We start from the raw sequence: 12,261 nt of genomic DNA, 5'->3' as shown, positions 1-12,261 counted from the left end.
ATATTAATGCAATAAACTTCAATTTACATTGCATCAACATATCTGTTTGAGAGTATGTACACTCATAATAAATTATACCAAGTAGGTGACAGCCTGCATTTGTGTCCATTTGTTTCTATCCCAGCAAGGAGATAGCCTACCTCAGGAGTTCAGATTCTTGATTGCACAGGCCTTGTCTGCATGTTAAAAATGTATCAATTTCATTAGGTATTTACAAAGTGACTTAGGGAGTGGTTCATACAGGTGGCTTTGCCTGGGACTGGCTCACTGAATAGGTGCATGTCCTTGTCCACAGTGCTCCTGAGACTACAGCATGGCATAATATTGCCTGCAGTCTAGGTTGCAGCTGTGGCAAAACAGGAACATTATAAGCATGAATGAAAGATCTAGTTTGGGGGATTTACCTATGATGATCTTCCTTGGACAGAGTTGCTTGTAAACATGTGCATTTGCAAAAATGAAATCACTTCCAATGTCCATCTGGGGGCACAGATGGTCTGGGCTCTTGTGCCTAACGAGCCAGCAGCATAACCTACAGAACGGGGGACAGCACATGGGCTCATGAATTCAAAAACCTGAATGCTGTATCATTGCCAGAGGGACCATGTTCCCGGAGAGACTCTTATAGATGGCACAGCCCTGGTGAGGGGAATGTAGGGAGTTAGGCAGGAAGCAACTCAGCCAGGCAGCTAGAGCGGTCCACCGGGGTTAATAAAGTTCCACTTGTCCAATTTCACCTGCATTCAACTTCACTAATTTAGACTCCTGAGATTAAAACCAGCACATAGGATTAGGTTTCTGTGTGCTTTATGCTGCTGATCTTTAGTTAGAAGCCTCTCCACAAATGTGTGTATGCATTTTCCATTGCACATTGAATCTGCAACCAGAGGTGAAAGTAAGCTGGTACGCACAGTTACAGAGGACTGGTAAGAAAAGGAGACTGACTGAGGGAGGGAGAGAGAAGCCTGCTCCCTGCATAAGAATAGTTTAAACTCAGCTGTTCCCTGATAGTTCAGCTCCCAGGGCTAGGTTTCTGGCATCCTTGTTAATTTCACTCCCAGTTGTTGTTGGGTGTGTGTGAGACCATGTCAAGGGCAGTTCTTTTCTGCCCCCAGGATGAGGGGATCTCCTAAACACAATCAAAATCAGGAACCATGTCCAAGTTCAAATCTATCCCATTCCCCCCCCAGCAGAGGATCATGGTTGTGATGTCCAAACTGCTTGCAGATCCTCTTTGAAATGTTACTGTTTAAAAAAAAAAACACAAAAAACATGGAGAACATGGTGGAAAGATGTGTCATGATGATTAGGGTTTATTTTGGGCAAAGCAATTTTGCTAAAGCAACTAAAGATTCACAGGGAAAGCAAATAGCCCCCATAGACAAAACCACAAAGGGATTGGAGGGGAAAACTGAATATTCAGGGAAATTATTGTGCCTCCTTTGAAAGAAATAGTAGTTTTCATTCCAATCCACCCTCTTTATATATTGATTTAAACATCTGAAATGTCCTTAGGACATCAGGTGTGATCTCAATTCTCTTTTTGTTTTGTCCTGCCTGCAGAGTGCAGAGGCTGAAATTGACACAACTTTCTCTAAATATCTTGTATATTTCCTGAAGGCTATTCCAGTTGTCCTTCATTCACTCCTGACTTCCCCTCCCCCCGGCTGTGGTTTTTGCCTTGGTTACTTACTCCTTGGCAGACGCAACCCAGCCGCACCTGCTGGCTCTCTGCAGGCAGCAGCCCACAGGGGCCGGTTGCTAGGATTGCTGCTGGTCAGTGGCAGGCTGCAGATGCATTGTTTGTGACACATACATACAGTCAGAGGTGAAAGTTAGCTGATCCAGCATACCAGCAAGAATGCTGTGCTGGATCACATTGACTTCCACAGCAGGGACTGAACAGGCTCTAGGCTGCCCCCAGCTACAGGCAGCCTAGAGCCCAATCAATCCCCACCATGGTTGAGATTTAAAGGGCTCAGAACTCCCCACCACTGCAGGGAGCCCAGAGCTCTTTGAATCCCTGCAGCAGCTGGGATTTAAAGGGCTCAGACCTCCCTACAGCTGCAGACAGCCCAGAGCCCTTTGAATCCCAGCAGCTCTGGTGGCTGGGCTGGGGCCTGGATTTAAAGGGTTCTTAGCTTTCCTCAGCAGCAAGAGCTCTGGGCCCTTTAAATCCCTGCCCCAGCCCCACAAATCTCAAGATTCCCCCTGGTAGACAGAGCCCTAGGCCCTTTAATTTGCCCCCAAGCCCCAGGGGGCTCCCAGCAACCTCTGCAACTGGGACCCCCTAGTTGATTTAAAGGCTCTCAGTCTCCCAGCCACAGCTGGTTCCCTAGTGCCTTTAAATCTTGAGAGGCCACGCCTCTTCTGGATGAGGCCACGCCCCTCAGGACTCCGGTAGTCCCCCTAAATCCTGTAAATTACTTTCACCCCTGCCTGCAACTCACACAGCTGAAGGCAACTAGCCAGGTGAGGGATTTAGCAGTTCCACTCCAGCAGGAAGAAGGGGGCAGCTTTCCTTTTTCCTTTCCTAGCCTGTGTCTCCCTTCAGCTTACTGAGCCCTTTTTCCTCCTCACCTCACAAGAGCCTCAGGGAGAACAAAAGGCAGGAAAAACCCACTACGAGGGGATAAGGCGGGGTAGAAATCTTAACGGGGCACCTTAGCTTCAAACCTATTAACAGTAATAGATAGCAGCCTTCATTAGCCTCGCTTCTGAGAGGACCCAGGAAATAGTAGCCATTTTAACTAAAGGAGCCTTCTTCCTTCAAATCCATTCAAAGACAGGAAGAGAGCAGCTCTCTTTACTAAGGGCAAACATGCCTGATAATTGCTGCTCCGGCGATCACCAGCCTTTTACACTAGACCCATCTCACGCGGAAGTAAGACTGAACATTTGCAGACTGGTGGCTCCTGTTCCTGTGTCCCCCCCTCAAGATTTTCTACTTATTAGTGACGCCTGCAAGAACAACTATTTGTGAGTAACGCTACCCTGTAACAAAACACACAGCCTGCAACGGCGTGAATGAATGTATTCCTCCTCCTCCTGCTACAGCAGCAGCTTCTTGCTCTTTCTGCTTCCTCTGCTGCTCGCGCTGGCTTGGTCCACAGGGAGATTCTCAGGAATTTCTGGGAACTGTCGCTTGTTTGCAAGTGTTGGTGGGGAATTATGAATGAGGGAGACATTTAAACTCCCGTTATTGAAAATCCTTTGTCTCCAGAAGGGGTGTGTGTGAGGACTGAGTTCTGAAATCCGTTCCCTCTCCCAAAGGGCAGGGGAACAAATCTGCCTTTCTAAACTGTATCATTTTATGCTAAAAGAGGTGTATTTTCCCCCTTTATTTAATCTTGGTAGTGGTCAGTACCACATATCTAATCTACTGAGAGAGTTCATGATTAGGGGGGTAGAAAAGTTTGATCTGCAAGAGTTGGGGATGGGTAAACTCCTTACCATTGCAAAGTAATGAATGAGTTATGTAGGTCACCCTAAAACAATGCGAATTAAAGTTATGTCACATGACACCATCTATATTATCTTTTGTGTCACATTTAACAGAAACTGGTGTTAGAGCGTTGTTGTTTTTTTGTTTTTTTTAAACCCAAGCTATTTTGTATTCCTCCTTTAGTACAGCCAGACTCCCTTTCTACTATGGGACGAAAGTATTGTTTAACAATACAAATGCTGCCCTACATAAATACCTCGGCTTGAAAGTCCAATACCTTAGTATCTTTCAGAGTTATAATCAAGTAAGTGTGTGCCCCATTTTTAGACTGTAACCCCTCTGCAGTAGGGACGGTGCCTCCCTATGTATTTGTACAATGCCTAGCACATTTAGTGTGCTATTATAAGTAACCGTGGTAATATGGTATAAAGCTCCCTTTCCAAAACCCTATGGCTTATAAAGATTGAGCATCTAAACCAGTCAAATGTCCAGCCCTAAATAATGCCAATCATATACCTCAGAGTAAACATTTGGGAAGGTAAAGAATAAAATGGGGTGGGTTTGTTTTTGGCATCAGGTGACTATTCAGAGGCTTGTAATGTTAGAAGCAGTCACAGGAGAAAATGGAGATAGAATCCAGACTATAACAATTGCGTGATAAATGTAATTTACCATATCACGTGGCTCATAGTTTACCACCTATCTGTGAAAAGATGTATTGTATCCAAGTCGATTCCTCCCCTTGGCATGCGTCATCTTCTTAATAATAGTAGTGAATCCTGATATACTAATTTCATTCAGTGAAATGGCTAATGAGTCCTAGAAATAAGATGGAAATGGAGAAATGACCATAAAGACAAAGAAACCTTTGTTCTCACCAGAGTTGAGGGGGTATGTGTAAATTTTTTTATGTGATACATTTAGGTGAATGAAAACTATACTTGTTGGATGCTGGCCTCTCAAGATGCCTTATTTCTCATTCTTTACAGAGAGGCAAACCAATTAATGTTCCTTTCTATACAGTCAAAGACGAAAATTAAACTGTTCACTATCAGCTTTTAGCATCTTGTTTTACAGAGTACAAAGTTTGCTCTTACTTTGCAGGTGGTCAAAGGTTTGAAATCCAAGCAAAAGCATTAGTTAAGTTTTAAACTAAGGCCAGGTCTTGCTTAACATATGTCAGGTGAGTAGCTTTAACTTACTTATGCAAACACATTGATTAAAGTGGAGGATAAGGATTTTATTCACCTGACATGAAAGAAGGGTTAGCAGGAACAAGCCTCAAATTTTAATTTCCTCATTTGTTGTAGAACAATTATTTCTTCCAATGTAAGTGAAACTTCTTAAAACAGGTTGAGGGAGACAAGTGCAATATCTTGTAGATGTAGATATGTAGTGTGCAAACTTACTTTTAAAAGCTTGTTGAAGTTAAGATTCACTTAAAAAAAAAAATTACAGCCCCCACTGAAGTGAATGAAGGTCACCTGCATATATCTTAAGACCAAATTCTGCCATCAGTGAACAAAAAAAGCGACTTGAAACCAAAATCATTTCAGGTGCAGAATTGTCATGACCTCATTTTTTTCCTCCTTCTTTTTCACCTCACCTAACCATATGATTCAATCAGTTTGTAGCTGCTTTTTCTGGGCTCTAGTTACTTACTAAATATACAGTCATAATGCAGAAAGAGATTATACAGACAAAAGTATTTAAGTATGATAACATTTCTCCCAAGAAATGTTTTTTTCTTTTCCTTTCTTGAGTATAATTCTACTTCTCATTTGTCGAGCTCTTATTTATTTTCTCAGAGTATAAAATCTGTGCCTATCACAGTATCTCAAGCTATATGAATAATATAATTGAAAATACACATGAAATAATTATTCAAACCAAATTCTGTTTCCCTAGGAGGTATGAAGAGTCAGTCCTGCATCTATTAAAGTCACGTGCAGGCCTTCCATTAACTATAGTGGTAGTACAAATGGACCTTCTAAAACCCTTCTTCTTCAACCCATCCCTCAGGAAAAGGCTGAGTAAATAGATGGTCTTTGTAATATGCAGTGAAGGTCAACATACTTATGCCCTGTCAGCACTTGAGGTGAATTACAGAATCAGGAAGCTTGTATTGAGAATGTTCAGTCTCTTGAAAAATAAATCTAGTGAATATCACACTGAGCACTGTAGTGGCTTAAATCTGTGGGGCTGGAACATGAAGAAGGGAGCATTTGCTAAAGCTGCTTGCCGTGTGTGTGTGTGTTAAGAAAATAAGTTCTGAATGACATGTTTCTACATCTGTAATTGGCAAGGATTTGGCAGCATGAAGCCTGTTATTGTGGTTCATGGTGGAGCTGGCCGCATCTTTAAAGATCGGGAAGAAGGAGCTCGTTCAGGCGTTACCAGAGCAGCAATGAAAGGTTACAGTATCCTTAAACAAGGAGGCAATGCATTAGATGCCGTTGAAGAAGCAGTGACATCAATGGAAGATGATCCACATTTTAATGCAGGTAATTTTTCAAGCATATAACCGCAGAATGAAATCTGTCTATGTAGACCACATTATTATCCTTGTGTATTTAGCTCTGTTGGTTGTTGGTTTGTGGGGGTGGGATTTTTCAATGTGATGCATTTAGTTGAGTACAGACTGCACTAGTTTGGATGCTGGCCTCTCAAGATGTCTTATTTCTCATTGTAAGTAAACAGCACGTAGATTTACAAAAAGAGAAGAGTTTCTATTTTTGGTCTCAGGTTTTTTTAAACCTGCAGCTTTGTTCTTGGGCTGCAGTGTTGTTCTGCAGAAGTTCCTTCATTTTTGTACTATGAGTTTAATAAGAGACCCACACCCTCAAGAGCGAATTATACCTTCATTATAACCCTGGCACTTCCATTTAGATTACCTGAATGCAACTATGGGCAAAACTTGGACCTAAGTCTTTTTGTCAGTGCTTGGCCTATATCTGCTGCCTGAGTGGGATTGTTCTCTTCAGAATGCCAGTGCTGTTAAGACAGTAGACAATTTGTGAATGCTTACGAGTACGCTCGTTGCTAAGAACGCCAGTTATGAGCCCCTATTAGACAATGACTCTGTCTAATATTTTCTCCTTCCCACCAACCCCATTTTGTCATCTTGCTTAAAGTGAGTAGAAAATAGTGCTCCTTTTGTGCTCCCACTCAATATGTCAGGAATGGAGCTGAAGAAAAAGGCCCGCATTTGTTTAGTGCTTTATGTAGAAGTGCTTGTTTTCATCATTGCCACCTAGTTCGGAGAGTATCATATGGCCTTCCCCACCCTGAAAAGCCATTTCACTTTGTGTTAGAATTATATTGTTCTGTGACTGACTTGGGTAGAAAACACTGCTGGTGACAGTCTTTTCCGAGTTAGCAAAATGGGAACAGAAACATGGGGCAAACATGGTACGCATGGTGGGATTGTTATATAACCAACCCTAGATTTGTTCTCTACTTGAGCTCTCACTTTTCTTTGTCTGTCCATGAGAGGTGTCTTATTCTCTTCCCCCAACCTTTGGAGATTTGATTTGCTCATGTTAATGGATCAGTATGTGAACTTTGTTTTCAGCATTTTATTTATTTTAATGCTTCAGTACGGTAAAGCTTTACCTTGTATGAGTTGGACAAACACTCCTCTGGCCAGACATTTCCTTTTTTACATATAAGACATCAACTAGGTCTGCACAGGCAAATCCCTGATCCCTTGAGGAGTCCTGCCAACTTTTATTGCAGGTCCACTTGATCTTAGGTCTTCATCTGCCTGCAGGGAGCCAGTCACAAGGTCTGGGCATACGTTTGAACTCAACACTATGTGTGATGGTGAAAAACAGAGGATGGGGGGAAAAGGGAAGAATTACAACCAAAAGCTCATGTGGTCTCTTGGTTTGTTGTGCACAAGTATAGATGGTTCTACAAATATGCATGTGAACATGTATTTTTTTAATCTTTATTCAGACAAAGCATCTATTTGAAGCCAATGGAGCTTCTTGGATGAGTAAAGTTTACTTGTGTGTGTGGTGTTTTTCATAGTATATCTGGGTGCCATTATTGAGATTTATTTTTTAAAATATATTTAAAAGGCTGAAAACTTGGCTGACTACAATGACCACTGAACTTATATGACATGCATCTGACGAAGTGGGTATTCACCCACGAAAGCATATGCTCCAGTACATCTGTTAGTCTATAAGGTGCCACAGGACTCTTTGCTGAAATAATGTAACTTGTAATACCCAAAAGCTGACCCCAGGCTCTCCATATCCCTTTATACAGTATCTTGTGACTCCTGGGATTACTATTCTTGAGTCCTACTGGGAGGGAGTAGAAAAAATAAGTTGGCTCGGGAAGGATAGGTATATCATTCTTTTGCCACCACCACATATGTACCTAGCTTTTCCATTTGGGGATATTTTCATTCCCCTTCACTTCATCATTATTCCTTGTCCAAGTTGTTGATCTTGTAGACATCAAGCTCAGACACATAGTAACCAATATTTTAAAGTTAGGTATTTCTCTCTAGGACAGGAAAAGTGATCATCTGTAAAACACTGCCCTCAGTGGGAAGTTTTGCCCTGTTTTCTAGAATACAAGACTTGAGATTTAGTCATGTCCTCTCTGAATTTTACTACACCTCAATGTCAGCCAACTAATCCATTAAAATGGAGTGGCTGTACCACATGACAAAGAATCTGTTGATGAAATTTTCCTTCTCTTTCACTGGTGTTACTTCATTAGCTTCACTGCATTGAACCCTTTGGCTTCCGTGGAACTGAGAGGGGAATTTAGCCCCGTGTATTTAAACTGTTGTTTCTGCTGATCTAATGTCTGCAAGCAACTGCTCAGAATTTATCAAACTCTCACAAATGGCCGATAAAACTTCAGATTATCCTCCACAGAAAGATCATCAGTCAACAATTTTAACATTTAACTAGCATGTAAAGCAAAGTACATGCGTATGGCTGCCCTTTTCCTGGACTGAGTCTTGTGGCCACCTTTTGTTATAAATGAGCAAATCAGGATATTTTAAGCCTGAAATAGATTGTTTTGCTTAATAATGTTTACTCAAATTTACTCTTTGCTCAGATAACTGTATTTCACTGTCTGTTTATAATGTACTTCACACATTAAATGACAACTGACTCTTAACAAAAAATTGCTAAGGTTGTGGGCCTGAGCTTTCAGCTGAAACAGTTTTGCAGCCCACTTGTTAAAGTTTGGCTTCCCTAATACACATGGTAAGTAGTTGTAATCACTTACATATACAGCTACATGTGTTAAAGCTCATTGAGAACAGCTGTATTTAATGAGCAGGAGAAAATGAGCTGAAAGCTATGTGAAGAGAGGCCTGATTGGAGTGGCTGTTTAAAACCCACCATGTGGTGTTTATCTCCATAAAAGACAGAGCAATTTTATTGTGTAATGTTTGCTGGAAAACACCAGTATTGCTAAGAGACAGGTAGGGTGGTGAGGAGGAAATAGGGGTAAGAACCAAGTGATGCAGGTCTCTTCTCAGATAACAGGGTTCAGTTGGGCTGTGTGTTGTGAATGATCAGAGGGGTAGCCGTGTTAGTCTGGATCTGTAAAAGCAGCAAAGAGTCCTGTGGCATCTTATAGACTAACAGACGTTTTGGAGCATGAGCTTGGGGTGAATCCCACTTGTCGGATGCACTATAGTAGAAATTTCCAGGGGCAGGTATATATATGCAAGCAAGCTAGAGTAATGAGGTTAGTTCAGTCAGGAGCATGGAGCCCTGTTCTAGCGGTTGAGTGTGAAAACCAAGGGAGGAAACTGGTTGAGCACTGGCCTGCTAAAACCAATGTTGTGAGTTCAATCCTTGAGGGGCCATTTGGGGAAACTGAGGAAAAATCTGGGGATTGGTCTGCTTTGAGCAGGGGATTGGACTAGATGACCTCCTGAGGTCCCTTCCAACCCTAATATTCTATGTGGTTCTGTAGTTGCAAGCCATTCACAGTCCTTTGTTAATCCTGAGCTGATGGTTGCAATTTGCAAGAGACTGAAGCTCAGCAGTTTCTCTTTGAAGTCTGGTCCTGAAGTTCTTGCGCAGGATGGCCACCTTAAGATCTGCTATAGTGTGGCCAGGAGGTTGAAGTGTTCTCCTATAGGGTTTGTATATTGCTATTCTGATATCTGATTGTGTCCATTTATCCTTTTCCGTAGGACTGTCCAGTTTGGCCGATGTACATAGCAGAGGGGCATTGCTGGCATATGATGATGTATATTACATTGGTGGACGTGCAGGTGAATGAACACGGAGATGGTAGCTGATCTGGTTAGGTCCTGTGATGGTGTCGCTGGTTTAGATATGTGGGCAGAGTTGGCATCGAGGTTTGTTGCATGGATTGGTCCGAGAGAGTTACTATGGTGCGGTGTGATTACTGGTGAGAATATGTTTCAGTTGGCAGGTTGTCTGTGGGCGAGGACTGGGGCTGCCACAAAGGCTGTGAAAGTGTGGGATCATGTCCAGGATGGTTGTAGATCCCTGATTATGCGTTGGAGGGTTTTAGCTGGGGACTGTATGTGAGGCCAGTGGAATCCTGTGGTTTCTTTCTTGGGTTTGTCTTGCAGTAGGAGGCTTCTGGGTAACGTCGGGCTCTGTTGATCTGTTTCCTTATTTCCTCATGCGGGTATTGTAGTTTTGAGAATGCTTGGTGGAGATTTTGTAGGTGTGGTCTCTGTCTGAGGGACAGAGCGATCATTGCAGCCTTTGCAGGTGTTGAGTCACAGGTCTTCCAGGTCTTAAGTGCATGCACAGAGCGTGCAGCTTGTACTCCCTTTAGAAGCTGTTAGCTCCACTGGCTGAGGTGAAAACGGGTCATGGTCACATCCCTTCCCGCCCTCTGTGGGAGCTAACAGTGCTAGTTTTACACTTCATATGGAATGAATTCTAATTCTGTATTAAGCCGTTCAGCCACCAAGGTGGTGCTCGTTGTAATGTAACCGTTCACACCAGCTATTCCTGGCAGTTTATTAAAGTGTTTACATCTCTGGCAGTATCTCTCGTGGGAAAGCTCTGGGCCCATCTATGGGCTTGGCTGCACTTGGAAATGTGCAGCGCTGGGATTACAGCTGTGGTCGTACAGCTGTGTAGGAACAGGCTGCGCAGTGTGGCCACACTCACAGCTACCAGCGCTGCAGTGTGCCACATTTGCAGCAGTTGCAGCGCGTGTTGGGAGTGGTGCTGGTGGGCAGCTATCCACCAGAGCACCTCATTCCCATTTTGGCGTTGTGGGACGGCGACGAAGGGTGCGGGTCATTCCTTTCGTCCCAACGCCCCGTGGGCATCCTCCAGCAGTTTCGTGCCATTGTGGAGTTCGCAGCGCGGTTTCCTGTTAGCCATGGCTACACTTACATTTTTGCAGCGCTGGGGGGTACAGCTGTGGTCGTACAGCGTTGTAGGGCCAGCGCTGCAGTGTGTCCACACTGTGAGCATTGTGCAGCGCTGTTGTGAGTGGTGCATATGGGCAGCTATCCCACAAGAGAACCTCTATCCCTTTTGGCGCAGTGGGTTTGTGGGAAGGGACGTGCTGCATCGCTTTCCTTTGAGCCATTTTGGTTGCCATTGTGAGTCTGTCCGCGTGATTTCAGTAGGAAATGGAGCCCCGAGTGCTGAGGACTTTGTGATGAATGTTGCCAGCACATTCACGTCTGCAGTTGAGCTATTCCTTATGCTCCAAGAGTACAGGAGGAGAGCTCAGATGATGAAATAGATTCCGCTGATGCGCCTGACACTAAATTGTTGTGGCAGTAACGGACGGTCTCAGCAGCGTGGAACGCCGCCTTTGGGCGTCGGAAACAAACCACTGAGATGATTTGGATCACATCGTCTGCAAGTCTGGGATGATGAGCAGTGGCTGCAGAACTTTCGGATGAGAAAAGCCACTTTCATGGGACTGTGTGCTGAGCTCGCCCCCACCCTGCGGCACAAGGACACGAGATTGAGAGCTGCCCTGCCGGTGGAGAATCGGGTGGCTATTGCAATCTGGAAGCTGGCAACTCCAGACAGCTACCGGTTGGTCGAGAACCAATTTGGAGTGGGGAAGTCGACGGTTGGAGTCGTTTTGATGCAAGTTTGCAGGGCCATTAATCGCATCCTGCTAAGAAGAACCGTGACTCTGGGGAACGTGCAGGATATTGTGGATGGCTTTGCACAAATGGGTTTCCCTAACTGTGAAGGGGCGATAGATGGGACGCATATTCCTATTCTGGCACCACGCCATCTAGCATCCGAGTACGTTAATCGGAAGGGGTATTTCTGTGTGGTTCTCCAGGCGCTTGTGGATCACCATGGGCGTTTCATTGACATTAACATAGGCTGCCCTGGAAAGGTGCATGATGCACGCATCTTTTGGAACACTGGCCTGTTCAGGAAGCTGTAGGCAGGGACTTTTTTCCCAGACCAGAAGATCACAGTAGGGGATGTCGAAATGCCCATTGTGATCCTTGGAGACCTCACTTAACCGTGAATGCCTTGGCTCTTGAAACCGTATACAGGGAAGCTTGACAGAAGCAAGGACCGGTTCAACTACAGGCTAAGCAGGTGCGGAATGAATGTAAAGTGTGCTTTTGGCTGTTTAAAAGGGCACTGGCGATCTCTGTGTGGGAAGCTAGACTTGGAGGAAAGCAGCATCCCTGCGGTTATATCCGCATGCTGTACCCTCCATAATATTTGTGAAGGGAAGGGTGAAACATTCAGTCAGGAGTGGACCTCTGAGGTTCAACGCCTGGAGGCTGAATTTGCACAGCAAGAGAGCAGGGCTACTAGAGAGGCTCAGCACAAGGCTTCAAGGAT

At 44.1% G+C, this 12,261-nt stretch overlaps 1 protein-coding gene across 1 annotated transcript in view; it reads left to right on the top strand.

The window, feature by feature from the left end:
- Positions 1-5,752: 5,752 nt before the first annotated feature.
- ASRGL1 (asparaginase and isoaspartyl peptidase 1) overlaps positions 5,753-12,261 on the top strand; it is a 39,135-nt gene continuing 32,626 nt past the window's right edge. The window contains exon 1 of the mRNA XM_075063799.1: positions 5,753-5,949. Within this exon, the coding sequence (XP_074919900.1) occupies positions 5,763-5,949 (187 nt within the window). The 5' untranslated portion in view covers positions 5,753-5,762. The remainder of the gene's footprint in view (positions 5,950-12,261) is intronic.

Source organism: Chelonoidis abingdonii, chromosome 3 (assembly GCF_003597395.2).
Source record: "Chelonoidis abingdonii isolate Lonesome George chromosome 3, CheloAbing_2.0, whole genome shotgun sequence".
Lineage (NCBI taxonomy): Eukaryota > Metazoa > Chordata > Testudines > Testudinidae > Chelonoidis > Chelonoidis abingdonii.
Note: the sequence above shows the minus strand (reverse complement) of the source record. Positions and strands in the feature narration are given on the sequence as shown.